A 25170-nucleotide genomic window follows, 5' to 3' on the forward strand; every position below is an offset into this window, starting at 1 on the left:
TATTTTGGGTGAGTGATCTTTGAGAGGTGGCCAAAATGTTTCTGAGTGACACTTTACAATAGGGTACACAAAATGTGATCAACTACTAGGGAACGCCTTGGGAACAAATCATGTACTAATTGGTATTTAACCAGTACTTACCGGGGAACACACAGTGCAGCCTTATTAGGGGACTAGTGGTTAGTTGCCTGGGAACTAAAACGGAACTAACCAGGAACTAAAAGGTAATTACAAAGTAAACCAAAGAGAAATGAATTGGGAACTGATGAGTAGTTAACAGACACACACCGCCCAGCCTTGTTAGGGAACTACTGGTTTGTTATCAAAGAATGTGGGTCAAAAACCTGTTTCCTGGTGATTACTGATATTATCGGACTCTCTCTTTTAAAAACGTATTGAGGAAGGAAATTAGCTATTTTATATTCTTGCACTGCTGTCATCTCTGACAATGTCTTACTATCACTGTGTACCAAATAATTTCCTGTCTGTGATTTTGTTAATCCAGATTAACCCAGTCTTTACTCAATCAGTACCTGACTATTACCTACTCTTTTTGTGTACCCTAAATTAAAGTGAACCATGATACAAAGTACTTTCTGAGGAGCCAATCTGCACCTGACAATTGCCAATCATCACTCAATCAGTACTTTCAACCTTCACAATTTTCAGTCATACACATGTTATTGATTGATTGATTGATTGATTGATTGATTGATTGATTGATTGATTGATTGATTGACTGACTGATTGGATTTAGACTCGATATCAGTAAAGGCATATACATGAATGACTGATTGTTACTAGGGAGTAAAAATCATGATCAGGGCATTGCTCCCTTTAATTCGTGTAAACAAAGAAATCTAGAGTAGAAAGGGAGCGTGGAAAGAAGTTACATGTTCAAATGTCAGAATAAACTAAACCCAATGCCTCACTGAAACACGGCCTGGCAAGGTTTACTTGTGAATGCGCACACGTACACATGCTGTGTAAAGAAGCTGTCATCAGAGTCCCGTTGTGCACAGCGGGTCTTAGAGTGACCTGCTGGGAAGAGGGTCTGTATTTTTAGCAGCTAAATTAACAGGCTTCTCCTTCTGGGCATCTCAGAATAGAGACGGAGCAGCCTAAATCTGCCTATAATCCGCACGTCTCCCGGTTTGTGAGGTCAAGATGGTAAAACCAGCTGACATGTTCAAGCAAACAGCCAATGTGACCTTTTACAAACGCTCACAGGCGCAGGAAAACACTGGCACAAACACACACGTTCCCAGGAGTGATCGGAGTGGCAGGTCTCAGACCAGCGGACATAACCAAAGAGAGGCTGACTGCTCGCGGTGTTAGCAGTGTAGACAGCAGAAAGACAGGGGGTGGGGTATTACGACGTGACACTAAGGGGATGTGATGTTGTCAGAGAAAACGAGGGAGAGTAGAGTGGAAGGTGAGATTAGGAAAAAAGAGTGGTGGGATGAGGAGGAGATGGGGAATGGCAGATGGAGGAAAGACAGGGAAATGAAATAGAAGTCAAGAAAATGGAAGGCCATGTTAATGTTGTAGTTGTAATCTGAATGGATCTTTAAAGAAAACCAGAAATTGGTATCAGTCAGGAAAAGCCTAGTCGATGCATCTCCAGTTTTGTAAAGTCTGACCTGTTCATTCAGATTTTTTTTTATTCTAGAGACTATAACCAATAAAAATGTGTGGGTTGTTCTTTGGTAGAAGTCATAGTAGAATCTGGCAAAAATGATTGAATTACCATCTTATCTCCATTTATGTGGTAGACCAAGTTTCCCCAACTTTAAACTGATTTTGTTTTGACCACAAAAAAATAAAAAAAAAATCAGTATTTGATTTGGGGATGACATGGACTTGGAAAAATTGGCAGATTCCAATATCTGGCTGGTCTCTGGTGCTGCTCTAAAAATAACAATGTCCAACGTCCAAACAGTTCCAGGGCAAGCTGTAGCTCTTCTACCGATAACACTGACATACACTGCATTGTGGATATTACGAATCCGACTCTCCAGCAGGTGATTTAATGCAACAGCGGGTACCAGATGGTCATGCCTCTGCCACCTCTCTGTTCCTGTTTGGCTCAGCTGATCCTTGCATGTCTATGGGGGAGGAAATCAGAGCTACTACGACTAAACAAACACACACACACACACAAACAATGCTCCCCAGGGCATTTGACGCCACTGCAGATGGTGTTTAATGGTTTGTTTACAATGTGTTGTTCTGCATGACTAGGCTTTCTTGTTCAGATCGCCGGCCCTCGACCTCTGGCTCCTATCACTAAGCAGGTCAGACGCCTGCAGATACACCATGATGTTAGCCCTCAGGTTGACGCTTAACACGCAACTGAATGAATGAATCATTAATTTATTGCAGACAACCCAGTGAAATTATAAATTTAACATGTACAGACATGATGTATAATTAAATATTAAAACATATATGTAATCAATTATGAGTCAAATTATATATAATTGTTAAAAAGTCTAACTCAAAGAAAATGACAAACAACTACTTCTAATCAATAACCTGTATCTGAAGATAGACGTGTATTTCAGACACGTTTAGGAGTGTGAAATTTATACTTTACTGTACGTCTGAAAAGTCAGCACAAATATTCCGGCATAGCATTTTAAAATACAGTAGTAAAAAATTAAGAAAGATTTATGTCAGGACAAGAATATTTCTTTTAATTGTTGGGATAAGGATCAACCGTTATTAGACAAGCACAAAACATATTAGTGAAAATAACAAAAAAGGGGGTTATTTGAGCTGCATGGTGCCATATTTGTTGGGAGTACTGCCTTGCAGCAAGATTACAACACTGATCGAAACTAGTCTGGGGCTTTTCTGCATGGAGTTGGCATTTCCTCCCCATGCATGCATGGGTTCTTCCCAGGTACTCCGGCTTCCTCTCTCACACAAAAAACAATTGGGTAATTGGTCTCTCTAAATTGAGACGTTGTCTCATCTTCTGAGCTGGATGTCTTGTTAAACTTGGAGCCTTTATTTCTCCTCAGAGGGAGCATAAATACAATAAATGCACAACTACTGCTCATACTCAATGGTGGTTGAATAAAATCCACCCAGGGAAAGCCTCTTGCCTGACGACGCCACCAACCAGTTGAAGACAATTCTGCAAAAATCAGTAAGATTTATTTTGTTAAGTAATAAAAACCACTACAACTTAACTTATATGTACTGTTGGACCTAAAGTTGAAAGCTTTGAATCATATGCCGACCTTTACCGTCGTTAGCCACTATTGTAGACATTAATATTTACATATAGCGCTTACACTGTAACAACAATTGGCGACTCCTTAATTAACTGGACATGCAGAAAAAAAATACTTGTTCAGGGTAAGTAAATATAATCTTTTATGGGATATGCTTAATTATGGGCAGTTAATTATTATTTATAGCCACTACACAAGCGTGTTACTAACAGGGACAGTGGAAATCTGCTGTGTCGAATACAGAAACTGTGGGCAGACAGGCAAAGATGCACATAACAAAATAGGCTTGAAAAGTAATACAAATAGCAACAGACTCAAAGCAGCAAAATCCCCATAAATTCACAAATTAAAAAGCCATTTAATTGCACTAAATATGAATGACCATTTTCAGACATAAGGTATATTAACAAAAATGGCAGCTGTCAAACTTGAATTTCTGCGTACAAAAAAAAAAACAAAAGGGACTTGAAAATTCCTGACCACTCCCAAACGTAGGGACTTTACTGACCAAACTGCTGGCTTTCAATTAGCCGGCCACAACTATGTGCCTCGCCTCTCTACACCCTCTTCCGTTACTTTCCCTCATATGTACGCTGTTCCTCTTCTGCACCCAAGGCTGGGCTTAGGAACGGAGGGAGCAGTAGAGCGCAAAAGAAAACGTATAACATAAAATCAGAGCGGGGGAAAAACCCAGAGATAAATAGACGGAAGGCTAAACTGAGGCTGCAGATTCCAGTAGCCTCTCTGTGTACTAATGTACATAAAAAATGTGCAATACCCCCACATGTGCACGGGTTCACACAACACACAGCCTGGAGTCAGACTGCACAACAATCCAAACCGCTCTTAAACAATGATCCCATTCATCGCACAATGTCTCTACAGTGTTGGAGACTCCAGACGCTTCTGGGAAGTCAGGGGCACGACAACTGTGAAGGGAACTAGTTTTTGTACTAGTGGTGGAAGACGGAGAGCAGGGAGGAAATGGAGAAACCAATGGCGTGCTGGAAATTGGCTTTTACGATAGCGGAGCTGGCTACGAAATAATGGAAGCATGATGCACACATGCATACAGAGTCCTGCGAGGCAAAATGCCCCGGTGCGCTCGGGTGAAGATGCCAGCATGCTGATCTCATCATTTACGTGATTTACAGAGTTTCAACAGTGAACCTGGCTGCACTTTTAGCCTGAACAAAGTGAACTCCCCCACCTCCTGAGAGCGTATGCGTTCAATTATACTCGGCCTGCACCAAAAACTACTGTACGCACATTTTTGTGCAAGTGGCAGTCAGCTGTTCTCTCACAAAATCCAGTGCGTTTTTGGCAGCAGCTGAGTCCCAGCATGCACCAGGCAGAGTCAGAGCAGAAAGTGTTAAAGAGAGAAATAATCTGCTTGTCTCTGTTGCCTAAATCATGTTTTATGAAGAAGTACGAGACAGAAGAGCAAGCCTGTGCATGCCATAAACTGCACACAAGTCAATTAGTGCACATTTGTTCCACATGTGTACTTTAAACTTGCACGGGCATTGCTTTAGATCAGGGGTGTCAAACTCATTTTGGTTTAGGGGCCGCATACAGCTTAATCTGATCTCAAGAGGGCCACACGAGTAAACTCGTTGCAAGATTAAATAGAACTAATAAATGTGGACTTTTTTTTACACAGTATATTATGAATAACCTCAGCGTTTTTAAGAAAAGTATGTGCAATTTCAACAATACTTTTACTCAGTTAAACATTTACTTGTGCATTATGCATAAGAACTGATCACAGTGAATATACAATGTTGAAAAACATTTATTCACATTTTTTGGAACTTAAAAACACTGTCCTGCATGACAAAATACATCAAACAGATAAAAATTAAGAAATGATTTGAATTTTTCCACACCTGAAGCTTAATCTGCTAATTAAAACACAGTGCCCCTCGTGGACAATATAGGAACTGCATATATTCAATTAAACAAAGTACATGTTTTTTTCAATAATTGTTTTATCATTCTCTTCCTTTTATCTTGTCCACTTGTGAAAGTCAAATCTGATGACCTCTTTGTGGCATCTTATTGCCACATTGCCAGACAGGACACTGAAAAAAAAAAAAAAAAAAAAAAAAAAAATTATTTTTATTTTTATAATGATAATGCATTTAGCCACAGGGCCGGACTAAATTGTTCGGCAGGCCGGATCCGGCCCGCGGGCCGTATGTTTGACACCCCTGCTTTAGATGGAAGGGGGTCCTGAGGAGAGAAACAGCTGAGAGTATCTCAGGCTATAAAACCAATTTGTTTAGAATGGCAACTGAGCACATGGAGCTCAGACTCTTCCAAGAACTGATCACTCCGGCAATTTATTGGCACACTAAATCTTTACAGCTCTTACGTTCTGTGCACACTCAGCCCAGGTCTGCATTATCCCGCAGTAGCACACTGGGAGCTGGCAGCAGGAAAAGCAGGCAACAGGATAAATTAAAAAGCAACTTAAAGATGATAACAACAACAACAGTTTGTGAGCACCCGTGTGTATGCTAGCATGGCTCAGTGTTTACTCCAGGTTTACTGCTTTTTTGGGGCGGGTGGCTTTATTTGACTTGTAGAACAACCCCAACTTATCAAAAATCGTACTTATTTTCAGTATTTACTTATGATAAAAATTATTAAAGCAAATTTATTCCACAAGACATTTAATGATTTGTACAAGTTACTATTCAAAACGAGATTTTAATTCTTAATATTGTTTTTCTGATTATAAAAATGGTTTCTGTGAAATAACTAAAACTTGACTTCAAGTACAATGAGCCTAAGTGCAAATATTCTGATTCGTAACACATGGGCTTATCAGCCTTTTGGCAGACCACGCTAAATTTTTTGTGAGCTAATGAAATTTGTCCTCTGCCTTTCACCCATCCCGTAGGGAGCAGTGGGCTGCCACTGTGCTGTGCCTGGGGACCAAAGTGCGGGTAAGGGTCTTGTTTAAGGACCCAGAGAGGCAGTCTATGGGATTCAAAACGGGAATCTTGCAGTCTTCCGAGAACACAAGCTTTTTTACCCACATACCGTTAAAGCAGCACAGTGTAAGTGTTTAACTCAAGTATTAGCTTAATTTTACATATATTAAAGGATTTTCCGGGTCAATATACAGCACTTGCCGCATATCAATGCTCTATGTGGGCTGCCCTTCTCAAAAACTCGCTTATGTAACTTAAAGCGCGCACTAGGTCACATGACACATTCTATGTTATGACGGTCTGAGCAACAACAACACAAAACGGATCTGACACTTACCTGATCAGACATATTTTTGGTTATCTGATGTAGGATTTAATCTAGAGGGGTGAATATGGCCTTGTCTTTACAAGTAACCCCATGACGTCTCCATCTGCTGGTCTAAAGTGGTCTTCTATCAGATTCCAAAACATGGAGGGAGACTGTTTGATTTCGGAACAGTGCAGTGTTGCCAGTGGCCTTCAGGGGTGCTAAACCTGAAAGTTACAGGTCTAGCGCCCCCAGTGCTAAAAGCTACACAGTGCTGCTTTAAGTATGTTTTATCAGGAATGTTAGAGTCTGCTATTTTTCTGGTAGTTTCCCCAAGTCCCTTCTTGCGCATGTGCAAGGGCGTCTTAATTTGCTCTTATTTCTTTCTATTGAGGCTTTCCTCTTCTCTCAGCCATTTTCAAAGTATACGGTGAGAGCAGTGGCGCTACAATGAACAGCTAACACCAAAGCTAACTGCTAAGCTAACTGGATACATAAACACTAGCAGTGAGCATGTCAGAATGGTTGGAATGTGGGACAACCAGTAGATAAGGAGTTCCCCCCTGAACTTGAGGGACAGAGGGGGTGAGAGCAGTAACTAAACTCGACATTCAGACTGAAAGGCAGGGATTGGTTAGAGTTTTTACAGGCCTGCATCTCTCAGAGATTGTTTTTGTTAATTCTCCTTTTTCAAAATACATAACGTACTGGCTACTTTCAGAACGGAAGGACGATTTTACCCAGTATAACAAAAGGTGTTTCTGAACTTACTCCCGATCGAAGAATCCTTCTCCTGCTCAAACCCTAAAAGCTCTCTTTGTGTTTTTATCTCATTCGCTGCAGTTCTCTTTCAAAGCAGTGGGGGTCATCAGTAAACGAAATTCCATTCACTGCAGCAATGACAAGAAATAACCCCTGGGTGATTGGTAGAGATGGCTGATCCTGGGCAAACGGATATATGTGAAAGTTCATGAGTGGAGTTGGGAAAATTTACTGCCAGCAAAGCATTTAAAAAAATATTCTGTCTTATGTCCACTTGTTCTTATTGATAGCCTGCCGGTGAAAAGACATGAAATGTTGTTTCACAAGTGCAACCCAGAAATTAGGAGGTCCCCTTAAGAGGTTTTTAGTCACCCTCTGGAGGGGCTTCCTTCCAATATAACAGCTGCAAAAACACTGATAGTGCAGCGCAAAGGTTTATAAAAATGCTGCGTACAGTTACAGATGACACTAATAAACTGTGCTGCAGTGTAGCTGTGCCTTTACAAGCACACTATGAAACAGCAGCAGGTCGTTTCGGCTTTCCTCCGACTGCAACTCGAAGGGGTCCAGAGAGAAAAATAATGCTCACTTCAGACACCATAAACTGAGTTGTAAATCCTCTCTGATCGGTGGAAGAAAACATGCTAATCCCCAAACATGAAAGCGAACCACAGAGGGCGGAAAATAAAAGCAGCTTGCCCCGATGACGTCCAATAAAACTTGTTTGAAAGAAATGTAACGGCATCAATTATGTTCTTTGTGCGCGGTTATTTGTGTTTCCCGGTTGTTACAAAGCTGTGCCCCATCCTCAGATAAAGAGAGGAGCAAAGAGCAAGGAGCAGAGCTGCTTCCGAGCAGCTTCATTTCTCTATCAAATGGGGAAACTCTAATGAGAGAGAATTGGCGGAACCGACTGTTTATTTGCTAGAAGAGCCAATTAACGAATTAGTGAACACATGCATACACTACACTGTAATACACTGCAACTTGGGACAGGGAGTGAGCTCAGCCAATGTCTATTACACAAGCTGATACTGTATTAGTAACTGATTGGCTTTACCCCCGAGCCAGACCCCAAAGTGGAGAATTGAGAGAGGGATTTAGCAGAGGAGCTGGTATGAAGCAGGTCTTTTTAAGCTCCTGATCAAAGACCACTGTGATCTATCTCAACAAGAACACGATGTAAGCACATCCCTAAGTGGAGGATCAAGAAAAGGGGATTTATTCACATTTTTAAAAAGGCACATTAGACCAAAAGATGTTAATGTGACATAAATCGAACTGAGCAAGAACCGTCCCTGTGAAGTTGCAGGCAGTTATTTCCATGAGGAAATACATCAGGTTAGTGTTTGAAGTGAGGTGTTAGTCTGTGAGCGGAAGCCGGCTGTGTCGCTTATCGACTCTGCTGATATATCTGTGAGGGCTCGGGAGGGAGGGGTGTGTGACCCAGTCCTCTTCACGCCTTTGAGCGTGAAGAGGACTGAGGGAAAGAAGAGGTGGACATTTTTGCTGTTTTGCTCATGTTTGCTGCCTTATAGGGAGTAATTTGGAGTGTATTCTTCCGGTTTTATCATTGCAATAGACAGGTAAATATAGAAAAACAATTATTTGGGATTTATAAGGGCTACACTTAGGAGATTTATGAATAACTTCCGAGCTCCAAACAATGAAAAAAATAAATCTTAATAAGACTGGGTGAAAGAAACAAAGGTAAATTGTCTCTAGTTGAGATGCACTTTTGATCGGGATTGGGCTATTTTAATCTCAACCTACCCTGAATTTTTCCCCCATCTGTGAATGCCACATACTAAGCACTACGCGGTCATGCTTACAACACTCTTCTGTGTGAATATTGTTTAATAAGATGACTCAAAAATAAGCTGTTTTTTCAGACGCAACAAGGGGGTTAAAACTTAAGTCAGTGAAGGGAGGTAAGAAACAAGTTAAAAGGAAATATGTTGAGACATGTCTGTGTTTCCTTTAGGCTGCGCGCAAGTGAGAGAGAGCAAGATATTCAGCAGATAACAGAAAGGCTGAGTAGGGTGCAGAAAAGTTGCTAATTAAGATTAAGATGAAAAAGATAGCAACTGCCTGTCATTTATTGTAGATATAGTTCGCTAATTTATGGATAATATCTGAGCATCTAAGAAGTGCAAGACCTGAAGACAATGAAAGGAATGTTATCGTCTTGAGAGGCTGGGGACAAATGGCTGTCAAGAAACAACTGAAAAACAAAAAAAGGGAATAGTATAGAGGTCAAAAGGTCACGGTTCCACAGTTTCCTGAAAGAAAAAGGCATCCCTGCTGGGTGTTGTACTCCCAAACCCCCTTTTCACACTCAGAGGGTGAAGGGTGATCAGTTATTTCCCTGCAGTAACCCCGTCCAAACGCTTTGTTTATAACACATGGCGACATTTGTCTAAAGCTCTCATTAGTTGTCTTATGGGAATCAGTGCACACAACCCCCCTCCTCACTGAAAGGCATGCCTGCAGACTGCTTGTCTCTATAATCCAAGGCCTTCCCTCTAGAATCGGGATGAGGAAATCTGGACTAATTAGCTCAGACAGACAAACCGGGATTTAAGCCTTTCAATCTCTCCTCCCTGTTTTTTTTTTTTCTTCTTCCTTTGCACAAGAGACAGCCTTTTAAGTGGAAAGCATGCAGTGCACGTATGTAAATGGAAAATGCAATTAAAATAAAATACTCGCCTTGCAGTATAGCATAGTTTCTCAAAACGTATCCTTGGAGCTAGCCATTGGTTTATATTGTTTGCCTCCTTAAGTCAAACCAAACTTTTCAATACAAAATGTAGTGAGAAATCAGCTGTTGATTGGAACTGGCAAATTTTCAGATCCATCAGTTTGAAACTCAAGCAATTTTCTGACTAGTGAAAAGCACAACACTGTCCGACACTTTAACAGAGAGAAGCAGATTCAAAGTTTGCCATTTTCGAGATGTGAGGCCTGAGGGAGGATAGCCTGTATTTGAAGAAACCAGTTTTTTTTAAGGCCAATAGTTCATTGAGATTGCTAGAGAGCGAGACTTTCAGCAGGTCACAGGAAGGATGAAAAAATACAGCAAAAGTACAGTTTTATCCGTTTAAGTCTTTAGTCTCTCTATTATCCAACAGACTAAGTTAATAGTTTCTTTATTGCTAGCTGTGCTAACAGTGCTCAGTGCTAACAAACATGCTAAACAGTTTAAATGTATCATGGCTGCTCAGGTTAGGAAGTCCTTAGAGAAATGTTTAAGAACTGTTAACTCAGAAACAGAAATTTGAATCAGCCAAAATTGATTGCGACAGGTCAAAGTTTAAAAAAAAAGAAAAACAATTGGACACTCCAAATTAGCCACATAATGCGGCCCGCTGCATCTGTGTTTCGCAATCATTGTGATTGGAATTGCTTTTGTTTCCTACAGAGGCTAGAGCGATCCCTTTAGAACGTCACAGTCTGTTAAGACTGCTTTTAACACTCTCCATTATTCATTAGTTTTGCTCCTGCTTTATTTAAACTGTGAAGCGGTATTTGCTCATGCAACTACATGTGGGGTTTTCACAAAAGCTTAAAAAAAAACAGAAGATAAAGACGCTTAAAAGGCAGAATTTTCTCCTGTGTGTGTGTGTGTGTGTGTGTGTAGGTGTGTGTGTGTGTGTGTGTGTAGGTGTGTGTGTGTGTGTGTGTGTAGGTGCGGGGGTTCATTGAACAGCTATCGACCAGCAAAGGCTTTGACTGAATGCGGTTCATTATAATATTTATGAAGCGGCAGGATTTCAGAGCAGAGAGAGACCAGAACCAGATATCATTAAATTGACCTTCAGCCCTGCCTTAATAAAAGGCTGGTGAATAACACATTGAGCCTTTTTAGTGTTATCACGATGCATTTTTTATTCTTAACCCCCTTTTCCTGACTGAATAGGAATGAGCTATAAGCTGGCGTTGAAAACCACTAACCTAGGCTGCATAGGAACTATTAAGACAATCTAACTGTAGCATCTTTAATACCGTTAAATTTGTCTGACTACTTGACTTTCATGTTATCAAGGATTTTTCCTGTAGTCACTTTAATGTCAAAGACAGGACAAAAAGTACAGAAAAGAGACTTATGATGTTGTGTTACACAACTCCAGCCCATCGCATTCAGGGTAAAATCACCAAGAAAGAGACAGATGAGATGCAAAATTTGGTCTGAATGCACATGTGATTCATTTAGGGGGTGATCCTAGTTTTCAGCATTTACAGACAGGTGTGTTGAAATAAATATGAGCTCTTGTCAGCTGCAATGACTCCGATATGTTACAGGGACCTTTCTGCTGCTATGGATTTGGTCTTTAACGGCAGCTTCATGATCCAACATTTTTACCCTGACTTTAAACAACAAATCCTGAAGGTGGCAAAACAAATGAGCCGAGGTAAATTGTGTTTGACCAGCACTCGCCAACCACGACGTGGAAACACTTTGAAAACTTGATTTGAGAGGCTCATTAATGGGACGCAGACTTCCAAACAAATTCCTTCATGTTAGTAATTTTCTGAGAATCAGCAATGGAAGAGCAGAAACTAAGAGGCAATCAAAGGGACCGCCGCCGATGAGTGAGCAAGAAAAAAAAAAACTAACAAGAAGGAATCCTGAGTACGATGTAAACATCCAAACCAGAACACATGAGGAAAAAGAATCTCCTTCGATTGACATAACATGTGAATAGACTTTATGAAGACTTCTTTGAAATTTAAGTCTTGAAGCACGATATTAGGAGAAAAACAACAAGGCTAATTGAACCAACATTCTGTTCAGCTCCCGAAAGCTGTAAATATTTTGGGACACATAGTTAAATTATAGCCACTATAAATAATGACCTCTTGTCACAGATCAGTGATTTTTGTTAAGATCCTTTAGTCACAGAAATAACTAATCACCTTATAAAATTACAACACAAAACACAATCATGTAACATGAACTGGGCTGCAGACTGACTTTTTATTGTCACTATTCACAACATCAGAGGTGAGCCAACCTACAACCAATTGTACCTGTGAACTAATATTCTGTACAAATGTACTGTAAATTACTTTCTGAAGACTTTAAACTTAACCCTGTTTGCACTGATGCTAGCTGTGAACTCAGTTTGAGCCTGTTCCCTCGCATAACATATTACTACAGATTAAGACCAATGATTGAACTAAAATTTATATGGCCTCCTGCTGGTAGATATTCTTGCTGAGAGTCCCATGAGTACAATTAGTTGCAGTAAAAGTCATGACAGAATACAACTTTAAACCAGTTCAGCAACAAAAAGTCCTGAGGCAGAAAAGAAGTTTGCTGCTAAAAGGCCGAAACTGCAAAAGTATGAAAAGGTAAAGGATCAAATTAACTAGCAGCACCTTCTTTAGAGCAATGAAGTTCCATCACTTTGAATAAACTTTTTATTTCAATACAAGCGCCTGATTGAGTAAGATTGTGTGAGCCCGCTGAGACAACAAAAGCATTCAAATCCGAAAATACTGGTTCTGTTGGAGACTGTGGTGTTTGGCTCTGGGCAGCAGATTCCTTGGGTTTTCGGGATTGCCAGGTTAAGCATCTGTGGACTGTTACAACCTAAGATTGCCTTATTGGATTAGAATCTGGGAAGTTTAGAAGGTGCACTGGCCCCACCATGACCTGAGCGGTGTTTCTGTCGGCCTTAACAGGTGCGCCGCCCCGTTCAGCGAGGCAGCTGCTATCAAGGAGTGTTGCTGCAGAGCAAGGTTGGGCTGGGATTAATGTACAGCACTTTGCATGCAATAATTATGGTTATATGGGTTTAGCAGCAGAATTTCTCAGAAGTTCTTAAACACTTTTAAGTTTGATGCCATTTGGGCAACGATAATTTTGAATGTGATGTTTTTGGGTGTGCAAAGTTTACTTTCTGTTAACTCTTGTTGCTGTGTCGTGCAACGACTCACAAAGTTATTGCTCAGTAGTGACTTTGTTATTAAGCGAGTAATTTAAATTAAAGCAATGAACAAGTGTTAACAGCCACTTTCCAATAAGGATTTCATATCTCGCTTACAACATCAATTTGCCATTACCTGTGTATGTTTAAGTCAAATAAGGACATGAGTAAAATATATAGATAAAAAAACTAAACAATATGTGGTTGCTTTCATTAGCCAAAATGTGAACTTAGCCAAAAGGGCTGTGAAAGGCGGAAGAAGGAAGTGGTGGCCGTCGTCTAAAAATTAAAAAGTCTTTTATCGTTTAGGACAAACAAGCAAATGGTGATAGAAATGTGGGCATCAGTGGAGCTGGATAACACAGTGAAACAAAAGCAGAGAAGAGCCAAACACCACAGAGTCTGCAAAAGCTGGAGCCTAATGCCTGCTTATCGCCGGTTCTTCGTATTTCCACTGAACCGGCGGCAATAAACTGGACTGCAACAACCTCTGTTGTGGTCCAGAGGCGAGAAATGTGATAAAATGGAGTGAAAAGCCATGTTTGAAACTAGGTATAGGTTTTGTTTTTTAACTGCAAAATTTATAGCAAAGCTGTAAAAACACAGAGTGTCAGCATAAAAAAAACAGGTATTGGACCTGGGGTTCTGTGGATACATCAGCTAGTTTCTCTCATCTTTCTACTGTTCATCCTGATGTCATATAGTTTAAGGGGATCATCATTGTCCAGCACAAAGCTGCACTTACAGCCGGGATTTATACATCCATACATCCTATGGAGCAGTTTACAGAAATAAAACACTGCATCCAGGTGCTAAAGTGTATCTTTGGGTTTGGTATCCAACTGGAAAGCTTGCAGCCTGCTGCATCCACTCTACAGACACGATGTAGCCAGTACACTGGGAGGATAATTTTAAACAAAAACAGCTTTTCGAGATGACACGACGCTACTGGAGCATTATGAACGTTCTGTGTGGTAATATATGTACCTATGACTTAGATCACTTTGTCCCATGAAGCAGTTTTTTTAAGGGTTTTTAAGGCTTTAAAATGCCCTACGTTGGGTGCAATAGTTAAACATGACAGGCCTCTGTATGCAGGAGGTAAAACCGTATACCCCTGTTTTTGTTTGACAAGGCCTAATGATATTACAAGTATTGATATTTTTCAACCTTAGTACATAACAAACTACCTACAAGCCAGAGCATCACATGACCGTGACCAATGTCTCAAAGCACGGATTAATGACAGAGATATTAATGTCATGGAGAACATATGTAAGGTGAGATTCATTCAGTCCCAGATTCCACCACTTGGCCTCCACCCTCTTGCCACTTTACGGCACTTACCGTCAGCTCTGGTTACTAATGGCCGCTGCATTAACCCCCACCCCCCCCTACACACGTCCCTACCCGACTGTGCGTCAGTTCAGCAGGAAAGAGTGAGAAGACGAGTCTGGGAGGCAAGAAGGCAGATAAGACCAGCTGAGAGTGAAAAGTGAAAAGAAGCAAAGACACAGTCTAATTAACCGCAGCCCCTGTCTGCGTGTTTCTTCTTATCTCTGCCTTCCAGCAAATCTTTTACAGAGTGCTGGTGGAGGGCGGTGCACCCATATTTACATAAGTACACCTCTGCACACTGATTTACGCCGGCCGTTTATCTACGCAGAGACAACGCACATACAACGCAATCATTATTCAGATAGGACAGAACAATTTGCATCCTCGGAGTGCCGTCGTATTTTGTGTGGTGTAAATTAAAGGCTAGCGGAAGGAATCATCTCTGCCTCCATGGTTTTACATTGGAGCTCACCATGGAGCATATTACAAATTTACAATTACAATGCGGTTTTCCTTGAGTTTTTATATAGTATCAATAGAAACTTTTTAATCCACAAGCAGAAGCAGAAGGTGTGATTTCTTACTTCAACTACAAAACAGGGTGAAAAATCTGAAATGTCTTCCAGATCTACGGTATGGTGGGCTGTTGGGGAAGGTGGGACGCGGGTTGGTACAGAGGCAGGAAGAGCAGCGCGAAGATTTGACGACTACAGACGTCTTAGGGGACACTCGATGCATTTGGATCATCTGGATTTATTCTGTGCCATTTCTGTATCTACAAATTCACTTTTTCCACTAAGACCAAAGCCTTTCTAACGTTAACGTCGATGCCAGTTCTCACTGTGGCTCTGAAGCATCTGGGTCAGTCTTAGAGCCTCTGTCCTTACGGGTTAGTTGGGTGTTAACCCAGAAAAATCAATAAGTGGGTCAACTGAGTGAATGAAGAGTAAATATCATTATATTGTCCTTGAAAATAATCCCAATTTCCACATAGTCACATTCTTGGCTCTTAGCCCAGTCACTCTAAAAATACGAGAACGGGCTTCTTCTTAGCCAAGTTTTTCCAGCTCTGGAGCAAAAGAGGTCATTCACTGCTCGATGGGTATATTCATAGAAGCTATCCGTCACTGTTTATTAACGTGTTTAATAAAATGATGTGAGAAAATGCTGCTCTCTTTCCTTTTTTTCTTATTTAACAGGGACGAATGCTCCACACGTACAGTACAAAGTAGATGTCATGCATACAGGTTTCAAGCCACAGCTAATTTGCAACCCTTATCCCTTATAAAACATAAACATACAGCTTGGATAAACTGCCGAGTAAAATAAAAGAAAGAAACACTACATTTACTAAAACAGGATATTTTGAGTCCAATATACGGGGATATTCAGGGCCAGATGCCCTTCCAGGTTCAACCCAGATCCCCCGTATCACAGACGCAGACTTAACCCTCTATACCACAGATGCACTGCTAAGAAAGGGTACACAGGACAAAAATGATACAAATGCCAAATTCAAAGACAAGAAAATATATATTAAATGTGCCTCTCTTATTTATGTGGCCAACAACGAGTTGGCCAACAAATTGTTATTCTTTTATATGATTAATTGAACAATTAATCATATAAAACTTCAAATTTCTAAGCTTACCTTCTTCATGTCTAGCTGTGAATTCCAAAGAGAAAAATGAGAGATACTATAAAGTACAACTAAAAGGACATTTAGAAAGACAAATTGCTTCCTGACCTTACGTGCAGCAGCCATGGTAGACCATCTGAAAACAGAGTGCGTGTGTTTAATTAGCTCGTGTTGCATTTTCTTTCTGCTGGAGTGGGATGATCATTGGAGACAGAGCGAGTGGTTTTCTGTTGGATGTGTTCGACGGAGCATTAAACTGAGCATCTTCAGTTATTATTATCGATTTTATACTGCCATGTTAGCGTTTCATCATAAAGCCATGAGAGCAGAATGAAGGCGTACCCCTTTTTCACTGACACCTTCAGAGATTTAGTGCAATGCATTTATTCTGTCTTCGCTCATATCGCCAGCTCAAAGGCAATTCCCATAAACAAACGCCCCGTCACCGTTGATTAGCAGCATAGAACGGTGATAGTAAAACGAGGGGAAACATCAACAGCGGCCATAAAACACACCCCGGAGAAGGTATTGGACAGGACGTCAGAGAGAAACGGGATGAATGGCAGGCGGCTCAGCATCTGCTTCCTGAGACAGACCTGATGGATGGGCATGGATGGGGTATGAGTGTGATCCTCTGCCAGCAGCTCTGCATTAGCTGCTTGTCTGATGATCTGCTTGCGAGACGGAGCGCTTTCCTCCATCAATCACCTGACATCCTCCTGCTGCATCACCAGGTCGTCGCCTCGTCCTAATTGTTTGTATTTCACCTGTTTGTTCATCACTCTTTTTTTTATCTACCAAACATAAACCCTATTTTTACGATAGTACAAAAAAAATTGTACACCACCAGTTAAAAGGATGCATTTTATTTTTTACTGAAAATGCTATTATTAAAAACTCAGCTGGGTAACAAAGTATGGATTTCTGCTGCAGGGTTTACAAAACGACACTTTTAGGAAGGTTTAAAAGATAAAGGTAAGGTTTTTTTTATAAGATAAAATCTATGTGAGCATTTGGGTTAATAACATTACAAGAAGCACAGGAATCAAGCTGATTATCCTTAGTGAACATGTTGGGGCGAACAGCTTTTGGGGATATTTGTCATAGTTCACAAGTATTTGAGCTGCAAGAGGTTCGACTTAATGTTTTTGAGGCAAAGTTTTACTCCGTTCACTAACAAACCCCGAAGGATGTTTAAGTTGAAGAAAACAGTGGTAACCACAAATATTTTCTTGAGATCGTAAAACTTTAAATTGCTTATATTGTTAGAATTGTTCCCTCTGACTAGTTTTTCTGCATATTTCTCACTCGTAAAAAATAAGTAAATGCCATACTCTAACAGTACATCACCAAAAGCTGTTCCATGATTTGGCAGCAACGTTGCACCACATGCAGTCTGAACTTCTCCTACTTTAGCTAACCATTACAACTTTGTTCTGAACACTGAATTTATTTTTTCTGTCCTTGGTGATGACTGAAATGATGGTGATGGTATCAGCTGTACTTCAGGTGCATTCTTGGTGAGGCCAATTGGCTAAACTGAGCTCAAAACAAGACAGTCACTTGTTTTGAGCTCAGTTTAGCCACTGATCACTGATTGTATTGTGGGAAAATTTGCTCAAATTTCAAAATAATCTTAACAGAAAGCAACAATCAGACAATATTGTCTTTTATGAGAAATTGGCTCAAAATTACCTCTGTTCTTCCATCCTTTGTCTATAGCTACTTATCCATGCAGGTGTGCTGGGGGAATGGGGCCTACCTATCTCCAGCAGTCAGTGGGCGAGTGGCGGGGAACGTCCTGGACAAGTTGCCAGTCCATTACAGGATCTCTGATCTTTGGTAACAAAATCCTCTCATTTCAGTCTGTCCTGGTACTCTTCACTAACTGCTGCCATGAGTTTTATTGTCGCCATATTTTCCTACAATCCATCTGCTGTTCTCACATATGGATCAAACGTTTTCCTGCAGCCGTACAGAACACATGCAAACTTGTTCAAATGAGGAATTTGAATAAAAACATGACAATAAGGAAATGACTCAAATGTTGCTTTGTGCCTTATGGGACGTCACCATTAACATGTGGGCAAAGGGGAAGATTTTATCTTGATTGAGCAGCAACTTAGGTCCAAAATGTCGAAACAAATACGAAAACTGACCATCACATTTTATCCTGGAGGTGAACGACTATTTCTAGTAGGTTTAAGAGATTTTACAGTTTTTTTTCTGTCTGAAAGCGTAAAGAATGTTACAATAGCAATCAAACCTCTGTTCTTTCCTTCCACTGTTGATTCTGTTGCTTTGCAGTCTCGCTTCATATTACAGCATTTTTGCCAAACAAGAATGCATGTTAGGATGTTTGCATCTAAAATAAGAAATAATTAACATGTAAAATAAGAAATAATTAACATTAAAAGAGAAATGCACTAAGACGGTGATGTCAAAACAGTGCTGGGTTTGCCTTGTTTGTTTCAGTCATGAGGCCAGGATCTAAAACTATGGAGGAGGGCAGTGTGAAAGTTGAAAGCTCTTGATGAGGAAAGGCGCATGGACGAGCGCGTCTGAGTAAAAAGATCGATAACAGAGTAGGCGCCAAGGCGATATTGAGGAGGAGAGGAATACAGGTGACAGATTTCTATAAGTCTCAGACAACTGGCTCTAGGGGAAAATTACACACACACACATTCTTCTACTATAGCTGCTTTCATGCAGATCAGTGCTTTGATTAATAGCTTTGCAGTCGCCCCTCTCTCCAGTGATTCTCAGGTTGAGGAAGTTCGAGCGATCTCAGCATCAGCTGAAGACTGCGGGGGGAAACCGCGGGGCACAATATCAGCAGAGACAACCGAATGACCTCTAATGCACAAGCAAGGCAGCCCAGAGAAGGACAAGACGAGGCATCAAGGGCAAAACAAACAGTTTGACTGCAGATGTGAATAAAGGCCGTAGGGTGGGGGAGGCAGATGGAAGCGGAAGAGACGTGGAGATACCCGTGTTGACAAGGCGAGAGACCCACTGATTTGGCTGCAGAGGGCTCCTCCGCAGTAAGTGGTTATCGATTGTAAGACGAGGGCCAGAGAATTCCACGTTCAGTAGACTGATGAGGGAGGCTGCGGACTTTCATTCCCGCTCACATGAGTGCAAACGCAACAAAAACCGCGAGGGGAACCGCACTTAACAGCAGCGAGGGCCGGCTGGGCTGCAGCAAACAAAACCAACACGTAACCCATGCAATCAAAGGAGGCATTAATCTGAAAAACAGCTTCAGCAGGCACACCGCTAACATCCGCTGGCACATCAGTGACCTTTTCAGCACTAACAATCAGAGATGGCTAAGGGTGCTGTAACAGTAGTAGGACCAAACTGAGCACGCACACACACACTCAAATGAAGACACACACAAGCAGTTCTGCTCTTTCGATATCCGCCCGGTGACCTTTGCGATCTATATGAGAGTAAAACCTGAACTCTAGACCTCTGACAGGCGCTTACATGCTCACAGATCAGGAAGCAGCTCTTTGTCAAACAGAGGCAATTAGGAGAGAGTTGATTCCTGCACTTTGGCTAATCTTAGAAAGGACAAATGGAAATGTTGAACAAAGGAACCTGTAGGACCTGTAAGGTGGTGGGGCTCACCGTTTTCTTTGGATAAACGTTCAAAGGTTAAATAACACAGTATTGCACTGGCATCTTCACCAGATTTTTAAATTGGTTACCTGTTACCCCCTGACTGTAGGACGTTTTAAAAATGTTATAATTTATTTATTTCTCAAAGTTTTAATCTTATCTTGAATAAAGTGTATTTTTCATAAACCTTTATATATTGTAAAATAATTCTACTTTTACAGTATCTATGTGCATCAATTACAGGTGCAGTTGTTAGTATCACTACCTTGTTTTATGCAAGGCATTTTGTTCTGTCTTTTGCATTTGCATCTTAAGCCTTACTTTTAATTTTTGTAACAAGTGTCATCCGTAGATTACTCATCTTGCCTTTAATACAATACAATCGGTCATTTGCATAGCATTTGAGCATCTTTAATGCCCACAACTAGAGCTGCACAATATATAATGAATCGGAATTGCCAGCTCAGTATCAGGGTATTCTATATTGCAACAGCAAATGACTGCTTGGATGTAGTATTTAGTAAACAATACTCTATCCTCCACTCATGCTCTGCGTATCTGTTGCGTGTAATCTGACATCCCTTTAATTTTCCCACCTTGTGTATTTCCTTATGGGCCGAGCTGCTAAAGCTCACAGAGGGTGGTTGGGATAGCATTTAGTCAGAAAGAAAAAAAAGGTGTCCTTAAAATGAAAGATAAGCCTAATAGATATTGCATTAGTCAGCAACAGAAGCCTATTGCGACTTAACTTTTTTCTGAAACTGCGCAGTCCTATACCCTCATCTTAGTGACCAAGATGCTGAACCTCTGGGATGTCATGACGATAGCAAAGAGAGAGAAATGAGAGGAAAATGTGGGTTAATTGCTCTAATATAGTCACTGCCATATGCCAAGTAGGCCTATGAGTGGGAAGCACTAAGCTGAAGCTAAGGTTAGCGCAGTATGGACTATGTCTAATAACAAAACACCATGAAAAAGTTGGAACAAGGGTTATTATTCATAACCATTTACTGAGGTAATACCTTACAGAGGTGCCTATTACTGTTTAAACCTTCTTAGCAAAATCACAAGACAGAATTATCATCTAAAAAACAAAGTCTGACTGACTCCAATTCAGATCTTTATTGATTTCCGATAGATTGGATCAATGACGCGGACACTGAGCCAAGCAAGAGCGCTTCAGACAGGAAGCTTGGTCACCAAGTCCCTCCTGTGCAGCGCACACATGGCTGAAAGTCTGCCGAAGCCCTCCGGCGTCACTGTTCCGAGTTTTTTTTATATATATATATATATATATATATATATATATAAATCTCGGGAGCCTCGTGCGTTTGGCGCGTGCCCGTGATGCGCCACTCAAATCGCAACGCGTCTCACTAAATCCGTTTTCTGTTTAGCCAAAGCGTGGAGGCAGAAAGCAGCAGCCTTACCCTCAGATTCCTGGTGTTGCTCATCGTTCCTGAAGGAGCAGCGCCTTTCTTCTCCACCAATAAAACTCTCCAAAACTGCCCGGCACGTATTATTACGCAACCGCACTGTCCTGTCAGCGTCCCACAGACACAACGAGGACCTTCACCCAGTTTTCCCCACCACCCCCTACCTAGGTGCCTCCATTTATAGCCAATATTAAATGTCAAAAGGCAGAACAAAAAAAACCTGTCAGTTCAGATATCCGATAAAGATCCGCGTAAACATCCCAGTCCTCCGCTGTCTCATTTGGGAATGTCCGCGGTCATGTGTTTGAATCCCTCTCTGCTGCCTTCAGGAGCCACATCTCCCCTCATATCCGTCGTCGCAGTCCGGGATAACACACTAACACAGAGACAGCGAGAGGAAGGATAAAGACTGACCGACTGATGGACCAACCGAGAGCCGTTCCTGAGGAGGCGGGTGTGTGTGTGTCCTAGTGTGTGTTTGTCCTAGTGTGTGTGGAGCTGCCCGCAAACAGCGCAGGGTGAAATGCCATTGGAAGTCGATGCAGCGTCCAGCAGAGATCTCTGCGGGTCTTTACGGAGCATGATCCCAGCTCGAAAAAGAAAAAGCGAGCTCTCCTCTCTGCTCCCAGTCCAATTCACTCTCCACAGACGTGCTTCGGCGTTTCCTTTCCCATGACAGAGTGACAAAAAAAAGGATCTGGCAGAGTTTAAAGTGGGTTTAAGTGTGCCACTAGCATCTACAGTTGCACTATACCGCCCACAGTGGAAAAAAGGTTGCCCCCCCCCCCCTCTTCTTTTTCAAGCTATGACTCAATCCCACCACCACAAGGCACATGGTCAGTGCCATTTTATCACAGCAATTTTCAGCATTAATTGTTTCAAATTCCAGAAGGAAAAACAAATAAATGAACCATACATATTCATAGAGCCTTCCAAAAGTGTTCATACCCCTTTAACTTTTCCTCATGCTACCATATACCTCAGTTTACTTTATGTGATGTTATGTGACAGAGCAACACGAAAAAGGGGATTACTGTGAAGCTGAAGGAAAAGAATACAGGGTCGTCTATTTTTTTTTTTTAATAGAAACTTAAAGATATGTTAGAGTGCGTTTGCATTCAGCCCCCCATAACCAATACTTTGTTGAACCTCTTTTCACTCCAGTATGGCTGCAAGTCTTTTTGGGTTGTGACTCAACCAGCTTTGAACATATATACACTGAAAATGTAGCTGAAGCTCAGTCATACTGCATGTTTGTTTAAATTAATTTTCCAAGTCTTGCCACAGGTTCTTTAATGGATTTAAGTCTCAGGCTATATGATTATGTTGCTTTGCTTGAAGGGGAACCTCTGCTCCAGCCACTCTCAACACAGTGTGATGAGAACACTACCCTGCTTAAATGTGTTACATATTGTTTTTCAGTAATGCTGTCCTTTTGGGTATGCCTTTTAAATTGTGTTTTTATGTATGAACCACTTGCCAGAAACAGAAGACAAATCTTCATCTCAGGAAATATGATGGACAAGTTATCTTCTTGGTAAACTGCAAATGAGACAATGCAACTTTCTTCTTGTTACACTTCCACAAAGGTCGGATATTCACACCAGGAAAGTCCTTTGGTCCACTTGTTTGGTCCGGATCAAAAGTGGACTTTCACATTGTATTTTTTGCAAGTGAATTATAACTTGTAAACAAAGCCGTGTGCGTGACAATGTGTGGACAAAAAGGACTAGGAGGGGACGTAGCTCAGACCCGGAAGTGGAGCAAAATGACTATGGAAATCCTGCGCGCAGCACCTGATTTGCATGTTTGTGCTGCTGAGCAATCCTTGTGAGTGGCAAGAGCAGCTCATTCAAAGCAGACATTCAATGTCTAATTTTGGAACGTGTTGTGAGAATGTGTCCTGCAAACTGAAAGAGTCCCCCACTCCCCCAGCACACTGGCAGCAGCAACAGATCCCAGACCAGGAATGATTTCAATACTATGCTGAACACTACAGTGGCTTGTGAAGTCCAAAGACAAGTATTTTTTTCTGTACTTGGTTCGGATCCGGGGCGTTTCGTGTTCACACCAGAAGCGAACCACACCAGAATGCCGTTTGGAAATGAGCCAAGACCACCTCAAAAAATGGGTCTCTGTACCGTTATTTGTGACCTAGGGACCTAGGGAGGTGGGGGAATGAACTCTTGTCTGTTTGTGCCAGGTGTAATTACACCTTAATATTGTGCTGACAGATTCTCCTACCTGCACACCACACTTTCCAGAGCTTTACTGATTAAAATAAATGATGTAAACCATATATAATTTTCCTTCCCCTTCACAGTTATGTGCTATTTTGTGTTAGTTTATTAATACAAATAGAATACAGAGCGGCGCGTGACAGTAGCATGACAAAATGTGAAAACGTTTAAGCCGCGTGAATACTTAAGCAAAGCACTGTATGTGAGGTCGCTTTCCCAAAACGTACAGCTACATGTCCTAAAAGTAAAAGTAAAGACGTTTTTCTTTGGCTTCTTCAGCTACTTAATACAATTTCTAGATTCATTTAAGTCATATGTTGCAAATAATTTGGACTTCAGTCGTAAATGTAATCTAATGTGAGGACATCACAATCTTTATTAAGGCATCTCTGCTGCTTCCTTTACGCTGCCTCTCTCTGCTTTTTGCATTTCCCATACTGGTGCACTTGGATGTGGATGTGCAGCCAAGTGCATCGCCTTGTCCGCTCATGATATATGGCAGTGATTTGCGGGCCGACAGAAAGGAAAACACACCGTAGCCATTCGAGAGTTGTGTGTGAGAATAAAACAGGAGGGTTAGAATCAGCTGGGAGCTTGGCCCCAGGAAGTCATCGCTGGAAAACACATAATGGAGTGCCCAGGACTTATTTTGGAAACATGGGAAGAAAACGGACTTCTGTTAGGAAGTCGACTCTGCACCAAACATTGTTCCCGTTTTCCTTTTTTTTTACTACAAGCAAATCAAAATGGACCCGGCGCAAATGTTTTTATCTTTTTTTTCTGTGACGTTAGAGCAAACTCGCATTTGTTTTGTTGCTTGTGGGTGTGATGATGATGATAAGTGAAATGCAGTCCAGAGATGCAGCAGCTGAGGTGTAGGAGGATAGGAGAAATTCTGTCTGTGGGCAGACCTGGCAATTAGAAAAAAAAGAAAAACGAAAAAAGAGCAACACAGTCCATCTGCTTGGAGAGCATTACATCAGTGCAAGAATTCAGCTTTTTACCTCCGGGTAAAGGGAACGCCCACAGAAGCAGGAGTCACAATACTGAGAAGTCTTGGACAAAGGCTCACAGTTATGTTCTCTTCAGCCCTTTTAAAATCTATCTCTTTCTCATCTTACTTGCAACAGAAAAAAAGATGAGCCTTGATAAACAAGGACTTAAGAGCTGTAAATATCCTGGAGTTAATCAGATTAAAGCTGCTTGTGCAAAGCAGCAGGACATATACTGTATATGCTGGTTTACTTATGCAGGTGGGTCTCACTACTGCGGAGATAACGCAATATCAATCCACTGTACTAACTGGTACTACATGCGCCATTACTGTGAGGATATTCTAGTGGTCTAGCTTTAAAATAAATTACATAACTCCCCTTACTTTCTCTCTGCTTTATAACTCAGGTGATGGCTGAATGGATGATTGCTGAACAGTGCCTCACACTTGTATTCTTCTTCTTTCAACATTTTGATGTTTTGTTGTGTTCCGATTACAAATGTCAATTTATTTTATTTGGTTTTATTAGCAGAGCCACACAAAGTAGCACATAGGTAAATGTGAAGTGTAAAGGGGAATAATGCAAGGTCCCCCCCCCCCCACAAAATAAAAATAAAATAAAAACAGTGTTGCATTCATTTGCATTTAACGTCCTTCACTCTGATACCCATAAATAATAAAAAAAAATAAAAATAAGTGTAAATGGT

At 41.2% G+C, this 25170-nt stretch overlaps 1 protein-coding gene across 5 annotated transcripts in view; it reads right to left on the minus strand.

Moving 5' to 3' along the window:
* The window catches only part of rtkn (rhotekin), a 77651-nt gene that overhangs the window by 14380 nt on the left and 38101 nt on the right, over nucleotides 1–25170 (minus strand). Inside the window, exon 1 of one of the 5 annotated variants that reach the window (XM_036144437.1) lies at nucleotides 21224–21901. The exons of the other annotated variants lie outside the window; for them this stretch is intronic. Coding sequence (XP_036000330.1) covers nucleotides 21224–21247 — 24 coding nt within the window. The 5' untranslated portion in view covers nucleotides 21248–21901. Of the gene's footprint in view, nucleotides 1–21223; nucleotides 21902–25170 lie in introns of those variants that run through there. 5 annotated transcript variants of the gene reach the window in all.

This window comes from Fundulus heteroclitus, chromosome 12 (assembly GCF_011125445.2).
Source record: "Fundulus heteroclitus isolate FHET01 chromosome 12, MU-UCD_Fhet_4.1, whole genome shotgun sequence".
NCBI lineage: Eukaryota > Metazoa > Chordata > Actinopteri > Cyprinodontiformes > Fundulidae > Fundulus > Fundulus heteroclitus.